This window comes from Sturnus vulgaris, chromosome 1, assembly GCF_052056855.1.
Source record: "Sturnus vulgaris isolate bStuVul1 chromosome 1, bStuVul1.hap1, whole genome shotgun sequence".
Taxonomy (NCBI): domain Eukaryota; kingdom Metazoa; phylum Chordata; class Aves; order Passeriformes; family Sturnidae; genus Sturnus; species Sturnus vulgaris.
In genome coordinates, this window is record NC_142243.1 from 20072194 (window position 1) to 20097211 (window position 25018).

Here is a 25018-nt window from a genome sequence, read left to right on the forward strand (position 1 = left end):
GGCTTATCAGCCCTTGGAAACTTTCACTAATTAACTTCTCATTAAGCATATTTCCTGGGTTTGGCCTATTGTTTTCTGGTAGCCACTCCTTTATCCAAAATTACACATCCTGTGGAACCAATTCAGACAAGACAGACAGAAGGGTCCTTTATGGAAGGTGCTACAAGACTGGATTAAATCTTTTTAATCTGCTCAGTGCTGTGAGGATCTTGGCTGATATACCTTATCTACTGGTGCAGTGAGCTGTCAGAAGGATCTACATACCACACCACAGGGTCTAGGAGGGAACAGCAGATGGGATGAGACACCTGGAAGATGTAGCCAGTGAAGTGCAAAAGGAAGAGCTATCAGCAAATATTGAGAGGAGATATGAAAGAGCTATCAATATATAAAATCTGTCTCAGAAACTACTAGTGCAGAACAGAACATAAGTAGTCTTAAATTACAGCACTTTCATTAAACAATTATTAGGGTAAAACCTTCAAATGTTATAGGTAAAGAAGCAATGTGACACAGTTTCAAAGATTGGTAAAGACCATTTAAGAACATGCTAGACTAGGAAAAGTGGATGCTCATTTGTGTCTACAAATTTAAGAGCCCCATCCCTCCTTCCTCTTTTTCCTGTTATGATAAATTGTTCAGTTTAAGAAGAGACACACACTTTTGCTTAGAATCAGCCTTTTTATTCCCTTTTAGTGAACCAATGCAGAATAAAAACTTATTTACATGTATTTCATACACAAAATATTTTAACTTAAACACAATTAAAATCTGTCAAAAGATTAAAATATCAAAAACTATCAAATTAAATAAGGACATCCACTGCACTAAGAGCTTTGAGCCATTTGGTTGCTTGCATTTGGCCTAACAGATACTTGGAAAGTGAAAATGAAAAACACCTGTATGTGACCCTCTTATAGGGTTTATGAAGCCTGAGAAAATACCAGTAGACCAGTATGAGGTGCAATGCCATCAGCTCCATCATGATGGAAGTCTAGAATGAGACTCAAAGGTTTATAACAGATTTGGACAGGGAGAATTTGGTTAGAAATTAGAAAAGACTTTCTAAAAGTAAATTTCGTTAGGCTTTGAAAAAATGGCCTAAAAATGTATGAAATCTACACTGGCACTGGAGATATCAAGAATGCTTTTTATGTAAATGTTCAGATGTAAATTAAGTATAATTTCTCTTTCCTTCCTGCCCTTCTGCAGCATCCTTTGAGATCCCTACTTGACTGTTTAAATGATAAACCACAATATTCACAATACATTCCCACCTCTCATAATATTTCATCTTTCAATGCATATGTTACAGAATTACAGCAGAAGAAATACAATTTACACTTTGCTTTTCATCAGTCATAAACAGAGGAGGAAATTATGTTAATTCTGATATTATGGACAACACAAAGAGTTTCTGTGGTACCTCAGTAGCAAAAAGAAGACATGGACCCACAGCACTGGAGCATGTTGCCTGTCTGAGCCTAGGACCTGGTCTTGCTTCAAACAGGGATCTGCACCAGGTGAGCTTGGATATCTTGTCCAACCTGTGCAATTCTGCCAGTCTGTGCTGGAGATCAACAGGACACTTTCAGGATACCTACAGGTCTGGATATACTTTTTGGAACATGCTAAGGATCATATTCTCACTATGGTGAACGCAGTTCTTGTGCCTAAAGATGCTGCTGGACATGAGTAGACACTGGAGCTGCCTGAGTGTTGGCTGACACAACACAGCTCTAGGTCCATGTGAAAGCTCAACAATCCTCCCAGGTACTAAAGTCTGTGAGCAGATCTCTGCATCTGCCTTGCAAGTTTGCTTGTTCCTGCTAGTAGAGAAAGCAAGAAGCACTCCATGCAAAATTAAGTAGAATTTCCATAGGAGAAAATTGCTTTCCTTAAGAGTTGTTGCATGCCAGCACTTTAATTCTTTTCAAAATCAAGCCCAAGATTACCCAGCCTATTAAATTGTTGCCTGCTCATTTTCTTCAATATTGGTCACAAGACAATTTGATTCCTGAGTTCCAAGGTCACCACGGTATATGGCATTGTCAAAGCCAGCTGTAAACATTTGTCGATCACGTCTTCTCTTATAGAAACAATACAATGTGAGGCCAGTGCCAGCTAGCAGAACGAAGATCAGTATAAAAATCATCCCGCCTAAACTACCTGATGATGAAGCAGCAGCTTTGTTTATTGAAGCTGTGGAAGACAAAACAGAACAATTGCTGCAAATTCCCAGAGACTGCTGTTACATACAACAAATAGCTCCCTAAGTAAGCAACTGACTTAAAACTAAAGTACTGAACAATCATAACAGCAGTTAAAGTTGATGCATGTTCCAGGTAAATAATGCAAAATTTGGCTTAATCTGTTCTAAGGAGCATTATATTGTACTCCATATACAACTTGTAAGGAAAAAAAGAAGACATCCAATTTGAGAGATGTGTTTTCATTTTTAATATATATAAAATAAAATAATCATGACAGTTAAATGGGTATTTAAATGAAAGTTTCTGGAGGAAATTCCACTTGTAAATAATGAATGCCTATAAACCTATTGAACTTTTTATTTATTGGGCTTAAAAGAAACCAACTTACCATTATTGACAGGTGAATCATGGGTTGGCTGAATTTCAGCAACTTCAAAATTAAAAAATATGTATGTTATACATTTTATATTTGAAAGCAACAGTTCATTGAAATAAATACCGCATATATAAATTTTACTTTGTGTTCATAACAAATTTTAAATAATCATGGAATCATAGAATGGTTTGGTTTGGAAAGAGCTTTAAATATCCTCTAGTTTCAGCCCCCTTGCCCTGGACAGGGACACTCCTGGCAGGAGCTCAGTGACTGTGTACTGCTCCCCCTCAGCTTACCTATCAAGAAAGAAGTGCCTTTCTTCTCAGCACTCTCTAGTTTAGTCATCTGTTCACCATCCACTGCTCCTTGCACTCTAATATCCAAGAGTGTTCTCTGCATTCTCAATAGCTGATATATCCTTCCCTACCCCAGGGTCCAGTAAATGCCCAGAAATCTATTCTTTTAAACTGAGGGGAGGGAACAGTGACTCAGATTATTCTCTAACATTATTTCTCACCATTTTTAACAGAAATGAGTCTTGGCTTTGATTCAGATGCACATGCATCAGCATCCATGCATGAAGTGTACCCAGTGCCTAAACATTGATGGCCTGATGTATATTTACCACTACTTTAAAAATAACCTAATGCACAGAAATTCAGAACTTACTTTTGGGGACTTTGCAAATAAAGTTCTGGTCAACAGAGCAGTAATAGGTCCTCCAGGTTCCACTTGAGACGTCCATGTCAACGCAGTGTTCATCAAAAAGTACTGTAGGCTCTCCTTTCTCCCAGTTGACATATTCAACTGCACTTCTGTCCATCCATATCCATTCTCCTAAAATCAAATGTATTACCCAGTGAGTGAATGAAGTGGAGAACAATATCTAGTCTACTGGTCACTGTGAATTATTAGATCAGATCAAGGATTTTTTAGTTGATTAAATTAGTATCACAGAGCACCTATTTCTCACTCTAGAGCACCTACTTCTCACTTTCTTAACTGCCAGAGCTTTTCAGGCAGGAGTGTACCAAGTGCAAATGCTCCCAAAGTTAACTTCACTAGTGTTCCCAGCTGTCAGTGATGTAAGGAGGGCCTGTCCAGCTACCCAGGGACCTTTAGCTGAAGCCTGCACCAAGGACTGTGCCTGGGATCCTTAAGAAAAGCAGAACACCTGTACAAGCCAGTACACAGCAGTGCAAGCATACAGAATGCTCAGGAGATTTTTTTTTTATGTGTCTATTCAAGATCAGTGAATAACGACTCTATTAGAGCTGTATTAATTAATTATCTTTGCAAATTGAATTAGCTCTCTCTTTAGTCATCTCCTGCTGACAGTCAAGCATCTCCTCATCAAGTGGGAATAACAGCAATCTTCTCTCCCTCAGCACGTGCTTTTGTGGCAGCATATCCCGGTAAATCCAGCTGCCTCAGTGCCACCCCTTTGTCCCTCTGCAGCTGCAGCTCCCTCCCGCCCCTGCTTGCACAGCGTGGAGCGCTGGGCTGTCAGGGTCACTGCTTCTGTAGTGCTCATCTCCAGCTAGAACAGATGAACCTGGCCCACCACTGCTGCCACAGACTCGAGCAGAAGTTGGAGCCCAGTCTAGACTTACTCTGGAGGTTTACCCTCAAAGTCTGCCGAGAAAAACTGGATTCAGAATTACAATGATATAGAATACAGTGTCAAATTTGATATTACAGAAGTTAAAAAACAAAACACAAAATCCCAAAACAATATTAAAAACAACTAAATATGTTTGGATTAAAATGAAAGGGTCCACCAAAAATTTATGGAAAAACATACTGAAATTTAGATTAATAATTTTTTTTAGGCAGCTATGCCCTGTGTTGTCTAGAAATAAATTTTAATTTCATTTAACTCAGCATTTAATGACAAGACAACATTTTGCTTAAAATACTACAGTGGTTAAATGTTAAGTAATTTGAGTTTAAAAAGACAATTAGAAAAACTTTTAGGCAACTACTGCAGTGTTAACTTAAACCTTTTACAGACAAATATACTCTGCAACAAGTTACAGAAAGCATAGGCCCCTTGGTGGTTTGTGTTTTGGATATTTTAGCAGAAAATCTATTAAATATTAATTCGTTATTTTTCCATGATTATTTATTACTTTTTAATATATTGGTACTATTATTTAGTATGTTAGTAGTACTTAGTATTCACCGTATTTATTTAGTATCTATTTTCATCTCAGTATACATTGTAAAATAATTACCATCAATATTTTTGAATAATCCTATCCAAAACTTTCTGAAGTCACTTGCAAGTGGAGACAAGTAAAGTAAGAGAAAATTCATTTCAGCCGAATCTTCTATGGAAACCAGAGAGGCACCTAAAAATATCAATTAAATATTACATATAATTTCAGCAAGATTGTTCATTTTAAATTAATTATCTAAATAAAAAATCATTACATGCTTCGTGATCAGCATTGCCATATAGTAAAAATGCCTGATAATAAATTTAAATTAGGTGTAACTTACAATTGATATACACATACTCACATTTCATATTATCATTTGGTTCTGGATTAAAAAGCCAAACACACAAATAACCTCTAAAATATCCTAATGAAAAAGGGCACTTACCCATTTGAATACACATCATGGAAGCATCGGGCCAGCTTTCCTCAGAAGTGGTGTGAACATAGTAACAATGCCCACGGAAGGGAATCCAAGATCTGCCACGCTTCGGTTCAGGACACCTCCCAGGAAGCTGTGGTGGTTCACTGGGGATCAACTCTATGAAAAGACAAACAGGTTTCCGTGGATTTTCAAAATCCAGGTGAAATATGTACCCCTGCATCACATCTCAGCCCTACAAATATGATGTTTATTCCAGGAAAAGGAATACGGTGTAGACCTAATTAATTATAAAGTGTCGAATTAAGTCTGACAAACTTAATAAACTCTTCTGGTTGGAGATGGCTCTCCAGTCTGCCAAAGGAGGCTTACACCAGTCTGGCTGTAATTGTCTTCAACATGGCAATTTTTACCTAAAACTTGTGAAACAAAAAAAGGAATGAGTCAGCATACATAAGGGATCTCGACAGAACAAGACTGTGGCTTGTGTCTAGCCTGTTTCTAGAAAAATCAGTCAGAGAAGTTGTCTGTACCTGCCCTTGTACATCATATATCCTACTCAATGTAAAAGCAGAATTTATAGCCTGTTGCATCATCCCATTAAAGCCAAAACAGAGCTTAAATTAGCATAAAATTTGCTGTGAATTTTGGTGCAGAAATTATGAATTTCTTATATAATTTGAAACATGTTTTAAAATTGCATGCAATATTTGAGCACTAAAGTATTTGAGCAGAAGCAAGAGACAAATTAATTTATTTGGCTCCTACACGGACAGAAGTTTCTTAACTCACACTATTTCAAAAGACACTTTCAAATGTAAAAGCATATCATTAATATATTTATAGTTAAGTTAAAGTTGATTGATTCTTTAGTTCTTGACAAAGAAAGATGCAAAAAAACATTATGGCATGTGGCATGAAATATTGCAGATGTTTTTATGATGTGCATGTGTTGACTGGCCTGTGAAATGGAATGTCTGGAAATCACACAAGACAGACTGGATCTGAGAGTTATTCCTTTAAAAAAGCAGGAGTTTATCACAAGGCATACACTCTCTGTCACAACCTTTGCATATATGGAAAAACTAAATTCAAATAAAGACATTAACTCGAATTCCAGCCTCCCGAATCACATTTTTCCTATTCAGAACTTACCATTGGATTGTTTACAGAGAGATGAAAATGTTTCATTGCAAGATGCTGTCTTCCAAAAACCATCCAAATCTAAATAGACACAGGCTTTGTTTTTATTTGGTTCTCCGCTGGCCCAGTTAAGATACCTGCTCCTCCTTCTATCTGACCATAAGTACTGGCCACCACTCTAAAAGCAAATCACAGTTATAATTATGTCACATACAAGAATTAGATTGGAAGAACATTAAGATTGTGCTTGAATTTATGCAAAAATTAGGAAAAATTTAGAATCATGATTTCTTGAACAAGATTTTGTCATGAAGATGTAAGAAACTGGTCCACAGTCCCACTCTCCACAGCAGGTAGGGCAGTGGTCCTATAGATGTTAGTTTAGCATGCAGCCTACATTATTCAATTCACACCATTTGTCTCATGCCCTAAGTGGGCAAAAGGCCTTGAGGTAATAAATGTGAATATACAGATGAAGATTTCATCAAATGAGTCCACATATACACACAGATCAAATAAAGATTGCAGAGAAACTATTGTCAGCATTCCTCTAACACAGGCTTCTCTAGGTATCTAGAAAGCAAAGAGAAGAATCTGAGGTTTCACTGGAGAGAAAATCTGATGAGGCTTTCCTTGGGGCTGGACCACACACCTCTGTCACCCGTGATAACTGCACTTGTAGTAAGTTTGTGGGTCTTGCATGGACCAGCTACCAGAGATGAGCTAAGCATGTATTTTGCCAGTGTATTTCACCAGATTTTGCAGAGGGTGGCTGGCATTAGTCACACCCATGGCTTTTGTCACCCCATCCTGTGCAGAATAGATCCTTCCTCCCATCCTGTTCTTTGTGCCATTTCCTTTCCTGTCTGCTTTGAGAGTTTTGGCCGTGTTTCATTCCAGATTCCTGTCTAATCCCAGTTTCCCTGTGCTCTCACTCAGGTGCATCTCCAGTTCCTCTCATGTCAGCACCTGTGCCCTCTCTCATACCTGTGTTCCACCAGACTCTTGCTCTACCTCTCTCCACTTGATTTCCTCCCAGCTTCAATTCCAAAAATATCCAGCTATATTTTATTTATACGTGCTCTTTTTTACATGCCTCTGCCGATGCCTCTTTCCACTCTTAGCTGAGTTTGTTGGCAGTTTTACACAAGGCACCAGCTTTAGCTCCAAAAGCCAGCCTAAGGAGTCTCCATTGCCAGAGCCCTGCTCTTTCCACTATTGCCCAGCACAAGCTCTTGCACTGATGGGCTGTGAACTGAAACAAAAACTTAAACTGACAAAGAAAGAACTATTTCTAACCCATTTTATTTAATGGTGTGCTCCACATTGTGCCTTCAGAAACAGCACTGCTCCACCACAGGAGCTTGTGGTAGACCATGGAGCAGGAAGTGAGAACTTCACCACCACTTTTACCACTGAAGCCACTCAGCTGCAGCTGCATTCTTGGTGGTCTTTGAAGTGTGGGCTGTGGCAGTTCTTGTTTACACCATGGACAAACATTTAAATGTGTAAATCCCCTTAATGGAGGGAAGTCAGGAACTTCTGCAACGTTTTGATTCCTGCCACACGTCTGTGGATCTGACCAATAGCTCATCTACAGTATTAGTGTGACTGTCACAAGCATCTGGTGGACTCACCATGTTGCTGTTAAGGCCAATCCATACAGGCTCCCCTTGCTTTAACATTTGTAACCACAGGAAAGATTCAGCATAAGGGTCCAGGATACTGGCCAGTTCTGCAGACTGGTCCCTGCAATTCTTCTCTGCTTTTTCCCAGCTCATTTTGTAGTTGATGAGTTCATAGCGGTCATCACCATAACTGTTAAAGCCAAACATCGGAACTGTGGGTTGGGAGTGCAGCAGTCTGGGGTCTGTAACAAGCAAAAGAACAACCAGAGATCTAACTTTATATTGGCTTAGACTTGTAACATTGAGACAAGATCTAGGCTTCTGGAGTTGTCATGCAATTAAGAGAAACTGCAATAACAAATTAAGATATGTCCAAAAAATCCCTGCAGATGAAAGCCACGTTTTCATGTATTGTGACAACATTTTCTAATATTTGTCAGAATGACCTTGTAGCATAAGTATCCAGAAATACACCTTGGAAGGACCAGACCTACCTAAACCGTATTGTACCAATGTAGGGCATTCAAGGGAACAATTCCTTCTATTTTTCCACTATATATTGGCATTTTTTGCATTTCTGACAAGAAACAGGGTATGATAAACACACCATGAGCAAGCAGAGGGATATGACTGCTGCTGCTGAAATTGTCTGACAAAGAATGCAAAGGAAATCAAGCAGAGCACTTTTTAAAAATAAAGAACTTGCAGTATTTTTAGTATACCATTAAAAATTTCAGTTTTGAAGATGTAAAGACAGTGTACTCAGCCACCTTTGATTGCAAAAAGTAGAAGACTACATGAAGATACCTAGATCTATTTTTTTACAATTTACTGATCTAGTCTTTGAAATAGAAAAAATTAAGAGATTTTCTCTAAAAAATAAAATGCAAGGTCATCTTGTCAAAATGGTTCATAATGCATGTGATACTGCCATTAATTTCAGTTAGGTTAGGGCAGAATTACAGGAAAGTCACTTTTAGCACCAGTTTGAAATTACCACAATTAATCAGGTCTACTGGAAAGTGGTGAAAGAAAACTCACCAGAATTTTTTTGGCAGATGTAACTTTTGCTTGCTTTACATCCTTCATCTTTCCATTTTCCTGCCTGTTCAATAGGGTTCTTCATCAAAAAGACACAATCATCCTACAGAACAAATGAGATTAACAAGAAAAAAGATATGGATAGGTAGGAAACATTCCTATTTCTTCTGGATACACAGACTCATGTATCACATACAGGCAGATACAGAGAAATCATATGAAGGTAATAAAATTCATACAACCAATGGTTAGGCACATTAGATGGCAATAAGCCTTTGCAACCTAGGGAAGTCTGCCCTTGGATGATAGAGGGAGATGGAAAGCACAGCACAGAGGCAGGAGGATGTGTCTGGGACCATCTGGATGTTCATAACTCTGTGCACAGCCCTGTGTGTGTGCATGTCTGTGGTTCATATGTGTGTGCCAGGTCTGGCCCAAAGGTCTCTTGCTGTTTTCCTGGGAGTTATGGGGAGTTGCTCCTCAGCACTGAAGCTTACCTGGAGAGCTGAACTCCTCCTTCTGCCCCAGTTCAGGACTAGGCAGCAAAGTGGTCACCACAGTGCAGCAGCATAGAGGCAGTTTGTTAGAAACAACCTTTTGTGGGAGACACCTCCAACACCCTTTCTGCTGCACTTTGGACCCTTTACCTTCCTCCTTTCCTCCCACAGCGTGAGAAGATGTGGCTTGGCCTCCTGCAGGAGGAGGCAGTAGCTGTCCCCACCTCACCTCAGTATAACTTTATGCTACCTCTACACCCCCTTCTGGCACCAGCCCAGGTCTTGTCTGCCAGAGAAAGAAGTTGTATGTGAAGTGTTTTCTGGAGGGCAATGGTCACAGCCTTCTGCAGAAAGCACTGGCATGTGTGAGATGGGGAAGCCCTGGAGATCCCCAAATCTGCCTCCTAGCCTGATGGTAGCTGGACCTCAAAGAACTTTTTTCCATTTTAACAGAATGTGAAGGAATTCTCTTATAAAAAGGCAGAAACTTGGTAGAGCTAGCACAGGAGTGTAGAAATAATAAACTCTTGGGCAGTATTCTACATTGGCCATTTCACAATTAGTGAGTAACACTAAGTTTTGTCTTACAATAACACACAAAAAGGTATAGAGATGCCAGAAGTTTCAAAGCAGAGAAAAAAGATTTTTCAAAATGAAGATTTGGGGAAGATAAAAATTAGAAAGGAAGACTCAGGCTCCCTCTTTTGAGTATTTCATTCAATGCATTTATCTTGACAGGCTCAGTGCCAAGAATGCAATCAATGCAAGCAATTATCTGAGTATTTTCATCAAATCTAAATAACACTCATTGCATTCCAAAACTATATAGCTTGTGCTATGGTTAATTCGAATATCCTGATGAGTCATGGTAAAGTGAGGGAAATTGCTCACTTGTCTGAGTTTTGCATAATTCTTCCAAAACTCTGTCTGGACTCATACAGAACCATGATAAATACAGAAGCTGAAAAGATGTGTGTAGATATATCTCCCACACGGCTACTCTGTTTTTAAAAAGCAGTGAGACTACTAAAAATCGTCATAAAAGAAAAGACAGAAATACAATAGTAGTTACATACATTTTGTTCAGCTCTCAAAGTTATAATGTTTAAGTGACAAACAGAAATTGATGCTTACCATACTGTAATAACTTCGGGAACCTTTTGCCCAATTTGTATAGTCTACTGGGCTTCCATCTGTCCACAAGTATGTGTGCTCCTGATTTATGTCATTCAGTCCAATCCAAGCATCAGTTGCAGCATTTTTTAACAGGGACATAAGGAAAGCTGAAGGGGGAAAAAAATTATATAAGGAAGGAAACTGAATGCACTCTTCCCCAGGGCCACAGCTTTAGAGTGCCTGGAACAAGGATGATGAGTTTTCTCTTTATAATAAGGTCCCAATCTTATGGAAAAAAATAAAATAATATATATTAATAGATGTTTAACATCAGACATCTGAAGTTAAAATTGGGAAAAAAATACAAATTCAAAGATGGGCAAATTTTTAATAAAACAGGAATTTATTTGTACACTCTTCTATGTTGTTCATCATCTGAGGAAGAACAGAAAATATTCTAATGTATTACAGAAATGAACATGAGTACACTAAGCCTTGGCATGCAGAAAATGAGTCCACCAAGTGTGCACTCCCTTTTCTTCTTTGGTTAATTCTTTGTTAACCTGACTTAATAACTTCATTTCTAAACAGGCATAACACAAAAAAACCCTTACTTAGTAACCAAGTATGTATGAATCAAGTATGTATGAATTTGCAGAATGCCAGATGCTGATCTCCTTAGCTCCTGCCTAGACTGACTTTCCATTAAAATAATCTCCCTCCTCTGCTACAGAAGAGAACAGCACTGATGGAGTGAGGTAGGAGATGGTCCATGTGCATCCCCCAGGGCCTGAGGCAGCACATCTCCCAAGCAAACCTGAGGCAGCATGCTCTTAAAACATTTGCAACATGCTGAGCAGCAAAACCAGCAGGTGCTGAGGCCCAGCAGAACAAGGGGAACAGGGGGAGCTGGAGCTTTCTGGTGCCTGAGGATGTGTCCTCCACTGACACCCACAGCATTTGGCTCAGCAGCTATGTGCCCAGTGATTTGGGTCTGGATATTACTCCTTTTGTGTGCCATTTTGGCATAGAATCATAGAATCATAGATTGACCAGAGTTGGAAGTGACCTCAAGGACTAGCTAGTTTCTTAAAAAGAAAAACTAAAAAAATTGGACATTAAATTATATGGCAAGCCTCTAATAAAAAATTTTAATATTTCAACAGCACATCTTATATTAACCTCCAAACTATGATTTTAATAGTTAATCAAGACACTGAAACCCTATGCAAACATTTTTCCAAAAGTGCAGTTTCTCATTCAGCATAAATTTGTATTAATATGGAATAAATAACAGCATATATGGAAGAAGCTCTAACATTTTTTTAATCTTTTTATCATGGTGTGTCATCAGTGTCAAAACATTGGTACTTTATACCTTGCTCTTCCTTTTTTGATATAGTAGCCAGATTTCCTCCAAGATCAATGCAGTTGTTTCGTGCAGCATGCCATGTCAACGTGTCATTTTCAGTAAAGCCAAAGACTTTGAAACACTGAAAAAGAAAAGTGTGCCAAATCTGAATCTAGATGCTGTTTTAATTTCTGATGAAAATATCTGTTTCTAACATACAAATTAACTAGATATTTTACATAAGAGGGGAGGTTAACTAATTTAACAGTACTTTCTAGCTTGTCTTTAGGTTTAAATGATGGAGAAGACCTGTAGTAGAAAATAAGTATAAAGCCAAATATTTTGGCATATACTTAAAAGAAGGAATATTTCAGTCTTTTGATCTTAGCAGAAATTGCATTACACCTTCTGAGCTCAAGGGAAGGTGCCTTGGAGACTTCAGAGCCATTGCATAGTAGGCAAAGGGATGAGTAAGTGTCCAGGCAACATGTGAGAGCCAGATAAGCTCAGCACAGTAAATGACAACATACATTTTTGCTAGTATTTTATGTTGCCAAAGACCGATTAGCAGCTTCCCTCATGTAGAGTTGTAAGATGGAGCTTTCTTCTTGTATGTCTCAAGATCTCCCTCAAAGCTGCTGTGGTCCCAACAGAGGCTATAATTTCTGTTTCAGGATTTGTAATTTTAAGGTCTTTAAATACACATGAACGGAACATAATTTAGTGATAACTAAAAACCCTGCTACAACTGAAAAACTGATTCAAAGACATTTTTATCATTCTGCTCTTTTAAAAATACAATGCATTGACATTTCATACTGCACCTTGTTATCAAAGAGGAGCCAGTCTTCCATACACCCACCCTTTGGTGGTGGTGAAGTGGGAGCAACAGTTGGACGAACAGTATTGTTAAGCCTTTCACAGATGAATAACTCAACACTGCCACAGTTAATATCATTCCATGTACCTGAAAGCAAATTAAAATTAAAACAAAATAAAGCAAAATGCAACTGAGACTGAAATAAAAAGTGTCCTTATCTAAAGAAAATCTATTGTAGGAAGTAAAACTGGTTACAGCATTTTTGCTTCTGTCCCTCAGGAACAATAAGTAATTGCATGTCTGTTTCTTCGAAATATTCAGGTTTCCAGCAAAGTTTAGAATATAAATAATTCCTCTAGAAACAGAGATATTTCAATATTATGAAACCATAGCACTGACAAAGGGGAATTTTAGTTCAAATGTTTCAATCTCTAACATTTGGAAAGTAGCTGAAATCATTCTGTCTATATAAGGCCCTCAGTCCTGATCACCTTCCTACCTGAGCTTTTCACAGCCTTAGAGTTTTCTGGTATTTTTTTTTCTGCCTATTGGAGTGTGATTTAAGAGGATAACATTAACATCATCATCCCCATTTCACAGATCAGGAATGAATAAGAGAAATGCATACATTTCATTCACTGCAGACAGTTACAGGTAACTACCTACAGAAGATTTTTTCACACCTAATATTGAATGGAGATACTGTCTTTTTAATTCAGAGAAGTTAAGGACATGACTTATCTTATCTGAAAGAAGATTTCCAAAATAGGACATATTTACTCTCTAAAAGTGTCCATATTCTTCCATTCACCTCTAAGAGAGCCTAGGAAGATCGTCTCAGCTATAGATTTTGAGACTGGAAATGTTTAAAAGTAGAAGAGATTTACTGATCAAAAAAAAGAGACAAAGTTCTTGCCTAGTTCCAGTTCTTTGTATTAATGGACATTAAAGAATATTTTATTTTAAATAAAATATTGTATAACATTGCTTAATAATAATCCAAGCCATGGCCAAACCCTTAGTTTTTAGAACCTGCACAAATGAAAACAAATGTCTAATATCCTGGAGAGGTAGGTATAAAATGGACAGAGTTTAGAGGAGAAAAAATACTGGCTCTATCTGCCAGTTGCCTGATGCTTACCTGATTTGTTCACTTAGAAATTGTCTTACAAAATGGCAGGTGTAATTCAATGTGTTAGCTAAACAGAGTCCAATTTTTTAAAAGTACATAAATAAAAGAAGAGACTACTGAAATATCAGCCTGCTCAATATGATAACCCACCCAGCCTCACCCATACAGCCCTCCCAGACCCAAGGCACATCCTGCAGATTGAATGCTGTTACCCACCTGTATGGGTGTACATGACCACACAGTTTTCATCATTATTTGCAAAATTGGGTTCATTTGGAGCCCAGGCAACATAGTTCACTGATGTTCCATCCATCCACCTGAAAGAAGTAATTGGATTGAATTTTAATTCTAAGTTATCCAACTTAGTTAATATTTCTTTGCAAAGGATACATTTGAGTTTTGTATTTTAAGTTTTGTGTATCTTTGCTTCCAAACACATGTTGTTCTCTGTTAAAAGGAAACCAAGACCTTCCACTTGGAATTAGTAAAAAATATTTTCATATCAGCTGCCAACAGTGTTGACTCAGACCGGGTCTAAACAAATCATCTTTACTGGTGGTCCCTGGATTTCTCTGGAGCTCAGAAACAGACACCTGAGTTGATTTTAGCAAATTCCTGGGTCAAAAGCAATAATATAAGATCTTGTAGGGTAAAAAAGAGTCTTGAATCATATACTGGTAACCACTTGGAACCATTTTGTTAAGCATAAGAAATCTTTAATGTTATACACCTATTTGGTATTTTTTTCCAATTATGCATCAATCGTTTCCTATCTTGGTGATTCACAAATTTATTTTCAAAAGCTAGCCAAGAAAAAAGTGAAAAGGCCCCAGTGTGCTGGAAGTCAAGTGATTAATCAGACAAGACTGACAATCTTCAGGACATAACACTCCCAGGACAATCCAATATTTTTCCAATTTCGGAGACTAAGGGCATGCATGTTTTTGGAAGCAAATTACAGATTAGAAATTCATCAGGATGCCTATCTGCTTGCAATCCTTCTGAATCAAATTGGAAAAAACAGTTCATAATAAACCAGGAAAAAGAATGTAGAGCAAATAGTGGCAGCTTCATCCAGTGGAAGAGAATGAAACTAGTGAGGGAACAAGGGAGGACTGGGAAAACAACAATTATCTGAGCAGTGAATGTGATGTAGAAAGCAGAATGTCCAGGAGTTGAGACTACAGAGTCTCTGTGGTTTGTGGTTTGTGGCCACCAAAGGCAACCTGTGACAACAGAAGAAAGACTAAGATGAGGAGGCTGAGACTAATCTAACCAAGCTTTGAATCCCAGAATAATGCTCTAGATAAAGAGGCAGTGGGAGAGAAGAATGCCACGGGAGACATATCTGCAACACATCCAAGGCTCCAGGGATAGAAATAGATAGTGGAAATATGATGGGAGAAGTGATTCGCTGAGGAGCAGAATGCCATTTAAAAATTCTATGTGAGGACATAAACCTGTCTACAGGCAGTGTCAGTCATTGAATTTCAACTGTCTCCTAGAGCCAACCATGTCAAATGTCAATACATTATGAGTCTGACAAAATTAATTTGTTTTCACTTACCGAAACGTTCTGTCAAGGCTCACACTTAAGCCAATATAGAAGTTGTTCCCCCAGTCTTTATAGAAAATCTAAAACAAGCAAGCAAACAAACAAATTTACTTTAGTTGTAAGAAAACAGATTTTAAATAAAGTTTTTTAAAGTTAAAAAAATGCTGAAGTTTCTGTTGCACAATTGCATGGAGTTGCTGGAATTATGTGCCCAAACTGCAAAATTCAAAATTTTTCTCCAGTTATCAGTATATAACTAGAGAAAAAAAATGCAGCAAACTATTTGAAAAAGAAATGGAGAAAAAACATCTATGTTAAGAAGGCAAGAATTACCTCTTAAGCAGGCTTATAACAATATTTTTGAGAGTTTTAGGAAAGCATAATTAGAATTTGCTGAAAGGTTGCCAGTAAATTGTGGATTTGAACTTAGTCATGTGGAGGAAAGAATGTAATAAAATTTGATTTTAATAGTAGGAAACTATTTCCAAAACAGTGTATCATCAGCAGGCCATTCTCTTCCTATAAGAAAACATTCTAACTTAAGCCTTTTGCTGCAAATATGAGAACAATTTTGACAGAGGCTTTTTTGAATTCTGTGAAAAGAATGAGTTAGAAAAAAACATAATTAGTAATTGCAGCTTTCAGTTTAACAGAGCAAAGTCTTTGAAAGTTGGACCCCGAGAGCATTCCTGAAAAGAAGCTGAGAATTTGTCTACATATAGCAAGTTATTAAAATAATTATTATAATAAAGCTTCTAAGTAGATAAGCCAAAGAAAGGATGAAAGGTGGAAATGAGTGGTTTTTATGTGATGGGGACCACTTCCTAATATTTCATAAACCAGCTGAAAAAAATGTGCCTCAGTTCACAGCAAAATGGTGCATTTTTCAAGCAAACACGTTTCTTACATATTTCCAAAGAAAATTTTTTTCAGTTTCACTCTCAATGACAACAAGGTCACCACCATTCTTCTTGCAAAAGCCTCTGGCTCTTTCCATAGACATTGCATCCTTGCTGAAGTAGTATTCCTTGTGCTTATATATTATCCAGTCATCTTCACCAGCAGCATATTCATAATCTGCAAATTAAAACATTTATTAGCCCGTAATAGAAATTAACTTCATTACATGTTAATTAATTTTTTTTTAATTGGAAGCACAAGACTTACTGAATGTGGAATTAGGCTCTGGTTTCAGTGGGGTTCCTGCAATATAAATCAATATTTGAGTACATTATGTTTTTCAGCTCTCTCTCAATTATATTTACACAGTAGTTAGCATTTTAATTCCTAGTAATTATCTTAAGGATTACTCAGTATATGCTTATTTTTGTCACCGAATTTCTCAGAGTATCTGAAAAATACAAACAGCATGTTAGATCACATCATCAGTTAAGCTTACAGAAACAGTGCCCAACTTCTCCAGCATACTGCATATACTTTCCAATCCTGCCTGTGTATTTCACAGATTAATTAATAGTTTTCAACTGCTTTCACTGAAAGTATACATACAAACTGTTTTATAGTGATTGATGGCACAGCTGTCTCTAATACATGCAGATAGTGTGATGTGACCTGGGAAGGATGTTCTTATCTACCTCTAAAAGTCACTAAAGGCAGAAAGTTATCTTACCTTTTTTAATTTGGCAAGCAAAGTCCAGCATGTGTTCACAAAATAAATCATTCCAGTTCATATTGAGATAGCCAGTAAACACGCCACATTTTTCATTCCCATCATAATTGTTTGGTTCTCCGTGTGACCATTTTTCAAAATTTACCTGTAGTGGAAACACAACTTTGTTACTATTTGCCTTTTAAAAGGAAACAATTTTCTTATATCATTCTGTTAAAGAAGAATGTACTTCATTTGATTTCATGGTCCATCTTGTTCTTTAATGCCAGACCTTTTAAGAAGTGCATGACACTTCTATAGAATAATAATTCATCTCTGTGTTTATAAACCGTGTCAGTAATAAACCAAGAAGTTCTTGCCCCATTTGTTAACAGGAGAGTTGATGTTCTCCGGTCAAGCTCTAAAAAGGAATATGTTCTCTGATTTCTGGGTTGTTTATGCTGCTCCAATGTTCCAACCCAAGACAATCCATTGGTGTTGCCATATGGCCTTGGGCCGGGCAGATCTTGATATACTTATGACAATGGGGGCAGCAAAGTCAAACTGGTGTAGATGTACAAAATTATTTCTTTCAGCAAATGACAAATGGGAATATAGAGATTAACACAATCAGACTTGCTTAAATCAGGAGCTAGACTCCATCACCTTTCATTACTGTAAATGTATTTTTATCTATAACTATGAACTATCAGAAGATTTAAGACTATTCCTACAGAGGAATCAGGTCCTAAAGACTTAAGGTCACTTGCATTTTATATAGGAGTTATGAGAGCTGTCTGCCAAGAGAGACATAAAAAAAAAGAGTCAAAAAGCTGGAGTAACAAATTATTTACTCACTGGTGAGCCATCACTCCATGTAAATCCTGCATCAGAGTCCAAGGCACTTAAACCCATCCAGTAAGAATAGTGAATATAGCCCCTCTCTCTGAATAATTACAAATAGAGAGAATCAGACATAGCATGAAACAGAGAAGGGGAATGCATAGCATTACATTATTGTCAACACACTTGATACTTCAAGTACAATTTGAGACAATCATATAAAGTAATCATGTGGGGGAAAACCAGCCTGGAACTACACATGACAGGAAGCAGTGAAACACAGAACGTTATGGGAAAGATCACAAATGCCATAAGTCCACAAAAACTGAATTACATGAAAATATATTTAAAGGTATTCAAAATCAGACCTGCCTGCACTCATGTGCTTGATTTAAACATTTATACAAGCACATCAATAGGTCAGGCTTTTCTTAGTCTTCCAATTTTCCACCTTACTTAAGGTAGGAAACCAGCACAAAATATTCTTTTAATCAAGAGTATTTTATCTACTGATCAGCTACAAAAGAGGCAAAAAGATATGTTTTATCTTTTTGAATTAATTTCAGTTGAAATCAATTTTGATGATACTTCTCTCAATTTTGTTTATGTTCAGGCAACTTTTAGTGCATGGCACCACCTTCCCAGAGGTGTGTCAAGAAAACCTTTTGCTCACCTCTTTTTACCCATTTTTTTCTGCCACTTTTTACACCTTTGTAAAATAGACATTGATCAACAGAAATCCTTTATGTCTTTCAGACAGGCAATTTAAATTTTTTTCTTCTTATATTTAAATGATAGACTTTGCAGATACTTACAGTCTAGTTATCAGTTTTTGCTCTTCCTCACTGTGGATACATGCAAGATCTCCTCCAATGGCTCTGCAAAAATCTCTTGCTTCAAACCATGTTTGCATTTTTTCCCTTCCTCCCTGAAAAATCTATAGAAAGTGGGCAATTAAACACTGTGTTGGGTATTACAGATATTTAGAAACACAAATATGGGCTTCTATCTTCTGGTTTTTTGGTCTCGTTCTATTACTGACTATATTATTGTTCAACCATTCGACCTGTGGTTGTCTATCAAATTTGATTATTGCTTTTCCTATCACCTCAGAGTTCCTGTGGCTTCAAACTTCAGTTCCATATACACAACTTTTTCCAACATTTCCCAGCCATACCACTTGAGGATGGCTGCAGACATGCTACCATAGATTGTCTGTCAAGTAGGCAGGGTAAAATCCACCTTCCATGCATGAACAAAATATATTCTTATTTAAATGGCAAATATTTGCATTCAGAAATTAAATACCTACTTTGAAGCAGAAGCTGCTCTGGGAAATAGACTGCCATCCCTCTGGGCAAAACAGGAGAGGGGATGTTGTTGGAGGAGGAGGAGGGGGGGTGACTCCTTCCACCAGCTGCTTGCAGAGAAATGTGTTTGTTTCTTCACAGTTCAAAATATCCCATAATCCAGCTGAACTTCCTGTTGCCATGGCCACGCAGCCTGACTCCTCTCCTTTATAAAACACAAAGTTGTTAAATCTTATTGATGACTACATCATCTCAAAATATCTGCTGCTTATTTAAGAGTAACCTGTTCCCACTCTGTTTGGACACCGGTATTCACAATAACTCATATGCATTCCTAATAAATCATTAAAAGATTTTTTTAATGTAAGTTTCTTGTACATCATGTTAGGAATTACTTAAAGATACCCATCAAACAACAAAATCCTAATGATACCAACAGACACGTGCAGTCCCAAGTGATCTTCTAGAAGGAATTACCACAATCCCTGATCTATCCCTTCAGCATAAGTAGAAATCAGCATTATCCTTTCTGCTGCTTTATGCCAGAAGAGTTTCTAAACCACTTTTTAGCTTTTAAACCCTCACTTTGTCATTCCCCAGAGCAGGAACTCCATGGCCCCCACGGCACTTACCTGGCATTCCCACATTCCAGTGAGTGAAGGTGACAGGATCTCCATTGGCCCACCTGAATGTCCCATGTTCTTCCACATCTGAAAGACCAATCCAGAAGTATTTTTCTGGTTTGAATCCAATTATGGAGGTCAGAAAAGCTTGTTCATATCTGTGAAGAGTAAGCACCAAACTGTTGTATCACATTTTATCAGAATTTATTCATTTCTTCGAACAGTTAATGGTAACAAATCTGGTAAAGTTAAGAAGATTTGTCAATACGTATGAAATGAAGAGAGGGTAATTATCTTACTTCTATAGTTCTAATTATCATGCAAAGTAATTTTCCCTTACATTTTGCTAATGTAAATTATGTCTAGAATTTAGGATGATTCTATTCACCTTTTATACTGTGCAATGAACACAAGCCAAACAATACTTAAGTTAATGTGCATATATTTCTCATTCTATATAAATAAGAACTACAGTGTTTTACCGAGCTTTATGATAAGGTCTAGATCTTTAAATCTTGTTACTGTGGCAAAAAAAATCTACTTTTATGCCAAAATTCTTCCAGATCTGGATGTTGCAAAGAAAGAAAAAAAAAGGCTGAAAAGCTTTAATCTAAGATATAGTTCCATGTTTATCTGTTTATTTTTAGTTCAAAAAGTTTTAAAACAATCTGTCAGCCTGGGGTTGTTGTGCAGGTGACCCAGTTTTTTAATTCCCAGAGGCAACAACAGTGTAAATGTGTAGTAGCAATATTCTGAATGTTTGTATTGATGACATAAAAGCCCCTGATGTATTATGCAATGCTTTATCAGCTGTGCTTGAAATTTGCCTGGGAAAGAGTGGCGTCACAGTAGACAGACATTAATAAATGCTAAGAAGAAATTTCTGTTTAACAATTCCATCCTGGTTACACACATTAGAGGACAAGAATTATGTTTCCATACCTGTCTCTTACAGTAGCCAGGTAACCTTTGTTTTCTTCACAAACATTTTTTGCTTCTGAAAATGTTGTTGGCAACTGCACCAAGGAGTAACAGTAAAAGCCATGCTTCATCCAGCCCTGCCAGAGTAGAGATGTGCAGAGAGGCTGTCAGATTGCATGGCTTTGTACACTTCCAAAACCACACTAGTACCACACCCCAAGCCAAAACTGATCTCAAAAGCCATGAAAGGAACTCGCAGGATAATCACACATAGCTTTTGTGACCATAACTCTGTGTCTTGTCCCTTGGTACAGGACACACCAGGGGTCTTTGCAAACAGTGAGCCTGGCTGTGCCTTGGGGCTGGCAACCACAGTCACTTTGCAGCTCCTGTGTAAAGCTTGCTCTGCCTTCTCATGAGCAGCTGTGGCAAGAGTGTGCAATCTGCAAAACAGTCAGCTCAAATATTCCTCATTCCTGGAATATTAATTCCCAGTTCCTGGCAGATTGATAGAACTGAGGAGGCGTGCAGCCCTAGACGTTTGTGTTACGCCCTGAAAAGATTGTTCTGCAGAGAGTGGTTTTTATGGGTGCAGTGACCAGCTGTGCAGTAGGAAAGACCTGAGTGAAGTAAACTTGGAATAAAAAAAGAAGTCTATCTACATTTCAGTTAAATAAAGCATAAGTTTCCCTATCAGTCTACAAAGTATCAATACATATGAAATTAACAGTTTTCTAGGCTCCAGCAAGAACAGCCAAAATTATTTACTTCTGTCATAGTTATTATCATGGGAGTAAAAGTAGTACACAATCACCTTTTGCTGCTTTTGTTTTACACTTACTTTCTGACAGCCTGGGTAAGTAACTTCAGCTTCCCCTGGTTCTTCAGCCAAGGGTTTCCTTTTACAGATGTAGCCAAATTTCATGTCACAAGCACTGTCAACCCAGGATCCATCCTAAGTATTGTAAGAAGAAGTCAGAAAGAGAAGTGAAAGCTAGAGACAATTCAGATCCACCAAGAATATCCATCCTCATAAAGAACCCTTCTCTCTTCCTATGGCTGAGACTGTTTCAGCTCTCTTCCTTGGTTTGGTTTGTTCTCCAAAACTCCCAAATACATACAGTAAGTGCCACATTTCCTCAGAGGTGTGAGAATGAGGGCTGTATCTAATAAAGATTCAGGGACTGATGAGAGCAGGAAAGAAACATTGAATTCCTCTCTATCCTCACCAGCATAGCATCTATTGTGTTCATATAACCAGATGACTATGGAAAGGAAATGCTGGATAAACCAAACATAAATTATGAAATAATGCCTTGTGTAAGGTTTTTTCCACAAACTTTTTTTATAATGAGTAGAAAACAAAATAAAATCTAGTTTTGTGCCTCCAGAGTAACTCTAAAACCCATATATTTTAGTAGTTTTAGAGAAAAAATGAGAAAGTCCACACTCCAAGATCTATTCCTCCATGATCAATAATGTTCCATGTGGATGATGAGTGATTATAACCAATTTCAGATGAGAATTGTCTCAGAGAGTGCACTGCATCTGGTGCATCACACAGCTTCCTAGATCTGGTCTCATGTATCCCTCCATACTAAAATATCCTAAATTAAACCAGGTTCATAAATACTTTTATTATTTTTTTAAACCAGCATATTTTTTTTTATTATGAATGTTTTCATTTTAGGAGACAAGAAAACAAGGAAGTATCAGTGGGGAAGGGATTTTTACCTGTCCCTTCATAAGGATGCAGTCTGCCTTATTCCAAGTGTGGGTTGGCTCTCCATGTTGCCATTTGGTATAAGTCACAGGTGTGCCATCACTCCACTCAAAGTACATTTGAACCCTGAAGTCATTTAGGCCAATCCAGAGCTCATCATCTGGCTCTAGGAACACAAAATTAATTGTAGGTATGGATATAACTTCTAATGGAATAATTACATCTCACACCCACTTTTGACTGAAGAACTTAAAAAAAAACATACCATGGTTACAATGATTAAACGAATAATAGCAACAGTATCATCCCAGATTAAAAACAAAAAACAAAACAAAACAAACAAAAAAAAACCAACAACGAAAAGTGATCTTCGGGAATACTCACTGTACCCAAGCTGTGACACTGTAAAACTGTACTCTTCAATATTATGAATGCTTGCCAGCTCTCCATCTTCTTTTCTACAGGAAGACTGGGCTTCTTTCCATATTTTTGGTGTTCTATAAATTCTGTAGCAATGACCTGCATAGGGCACCCATTCCCTGGGACATTTAATATGCTTTGAATCACCTAAAAAAAAATGCCATAAATGAGGTGTTCTATTCATGTTTTATTTACATCAAAAAGAAAATTACCTGCACTGATATGAATTTGAAATATTGGAGCACATATTGGAAGAGGAAAGAAGCCAAAGTCTCAGGGTACAAAGATTAAAAAACAATTTTTTCCTTCCTACTTGTGCTTGGAGCTCCCAAAAACCTATTTTACAGGATTAAGTAAATACTGAATAATTTGGCATTCAAATGTACAGGGCACAGCTCCACATTAAATCCCTCTCAGTGAGGCTCTGGGTACAGCCAAGTTCTACAGAAAAAGGCCTCTTTTCCTACTCAGGAGCTCTATCTTGGTGAATTTTGTACTTTTTATTTTTTTTTTCCTTGGAAACACCAGGCGCTCAGAAGCAAGTTGGAGCTCCTACACAGCCCAAAGCATATATCAGAGAGTCCAGACACAGCCACATTATACCAGAAATGTTATCCCAGAAATTCCAGCTGCACAGAAACACTGCACACTGTGTTCAACACTTATTTCTTGGTTTGAATTCAGTATAGCCAGCCCACCTTCAATTGTTTGGAGAGTTCCTATGCTCTGCACCTACAAAGCAGACTGAAGAGGGGAGGATGTGTGCCCAGAATTGGTGTGTGTTCAACTGCTTTGTCTGATGCTCCCTGGACATGGTTTGGACCTGGGCAAATTGCATTCCCCTAAGTAACATCCAGACATGGTTTGAAGGTTAGCAGGGTCAAAAACCTACCAAGTGAACTGCCTGGATACAGCCAGGAAGTACAGAATATGCATGTGTCATGCATCCCCTGAGCTATATAATCATGTATACTCATACATATCAGGGGAGAGAGGTACTGTGAAGTTGGTTGCATGCTGGGAATTCTCAGTTGAGCAACTGCACACCTATTTCTTCATATAGCTGAGACCTAGTCTGCCACAAGTAAAAAGGGAACTCAACAGGGGAAAGGCTCCAGATGTTTAGTCTGATTTTTTCCTTTCAGAATAGAACAAAAAGGGTCACAGAGAGCAGAGGAGCATGAACTCTTGCTCATATCTTTTAGCAGGACATAGGTTTAGAGTATATATCAGAGCAGAGGATATTTATTGCATTTCATGGTCTGGATAACACAGCTAAATAGCTTATCCTGCCTTCTTTGGTACCCTGGGCTCTTTTCCATATGATGAACAACATTTAGACATCGTCTTTAAAATGAGCCAGAAAATTAAATCTTCTCAGTATTTGACCCAAGTCAACAAATGCAAGCCTTTTGTTCTGACAATATGTTGCTTTTTCATACATGTCATCCTCACAATATTTGTCACTGACTGTAAAATTAGCTTTAGCTTTTGACCAGCGTACCTGAGGGAATGGTAAAAGAATCCAAGGAGGTGTTTCTCTTTTGGCAGATGTATCCCAATTTCCGATCACACAGCTGGTTTTCCCATTTCCCATTCCTACCTTGGAAGGTCCCACATATTTTTCCAGGTTCCACAGAGGGATTTCCTTTAAAAAAGAGCAAGAGAATCCCTCTGTTAACAGTGAAACTTTTCACGTCTTCATGGGACGGAATGTGCTTTGCAGCATCAAAGCCACTGGGATATTATTCTTTAACGGGATAAATCCCAAGAGGTGTGACAAGGGAGCATCACTGTGATGGGAAGGGGAGAGGAGGAGAGAGAAGGGGAGGAAATTTTGGCCCAGATGTTGATCATCAATTAAGAAAAGTGCTCTTACCTGGAGCCCAGTTGAGGTATCTGAAAGGTTTTCTCCCAGTCCACTTCCAGCCACTGTCAAGTGCATCATAGAGACCAATCCAGAGCTTTGCATTGATGCCCAGGTCACTAGTGAGCCCTAAATGGCCAAAACAAACAGTCAGGTTATTAAATGCCTCTGATTTTTTAAGTTATTCAATATTACTGGAAATTATATTTTAAAACATGAAGGATAG

The 25018-nt window shown here is 37.8% G+C and overlaps 1 protein-coding gene across 1 annotated transcript in view; it reads right to left on the reverse strand.

The window, feature by feature from the left end:
- Positions 1-661: 661 nt before the first annotated feature.
- LOC106863718 (macrophage mannose receptor 1-like) overlaps positions 662-25018 on the reverse strand; it is a 29286-nt gene continuing 4929 nt past the window's right edge. The window contains exons 5-30 of the mRNA XM_014893269.2: positions 24805-24921; positions 24430-24573; positions 22890-23072; positions 22517-22671; positions 21624-21737; positions 20804-20919; positions 19871-20019; positions 19241-19443; positions 18744-18865; positions 17944-18031; positions 17107-17251; positions 16644-16679; positions 16384-16553; positions 15489-15556; positions 14138-14238; positions 12794-12936; positions 11997-12111; positions 10637-10785; positions 9006-9108; positions 7974-8206; positions 6349-6514; positions 5200-5352; positions 4827-4943; positions 3259-3426; positions 2602-2643; positions 662-2202 (exon numbers count right to left, since the gene is read on the reverse strand). Of these exons, the coding sequence (XP_014748755.1) occupies positions 1964-2202; positions 2602-2643; positions 3259-3426; positions 4827-4943; positions 5200-5352; positions 6349-6514; positions 7974-8206; positions 9006-9108; positions 10637-10785; positions 11997-12111; positions 12794-12936; positions 14138-14238; positions 15489-15556; positions 16384-16553; positions 16644-16679; positions 17107-17251; positions 17944-18031; positions 18744-18865; positions 19241-19443; positions 19871-20019; positions 20804-20919; positions 21624-21737; positions 22517-22671; positions 22890-23072; positions 24430-24573; positions 24805-24921 (3539 nt within the window). The 3' untranslated portion in view covers positions 662-1963. The remainder of the gene's footprint in view (positions 2203-2601; positions 2644-3258; positions 3427-4826; positions 4944-5199; positions 5353-6348; positions 6515-7973; positions 8207-9005; positions 9109-10636; positions 10786-11996; positions 12112-12793; positions 12937-14137; positions 14239-15488; positions 15557-16383; positions 16554-16643; positions 16680-17106; positions 17252-17943; positions 18032-18743; positions 18866-19240; positions 19444-19870; positions 20020-20803; positions 20920-21623; positions 21738-22516; positions 22672-22889; positions 23073-24429; positions 24574-24804; positions 24922-25018) is intronic.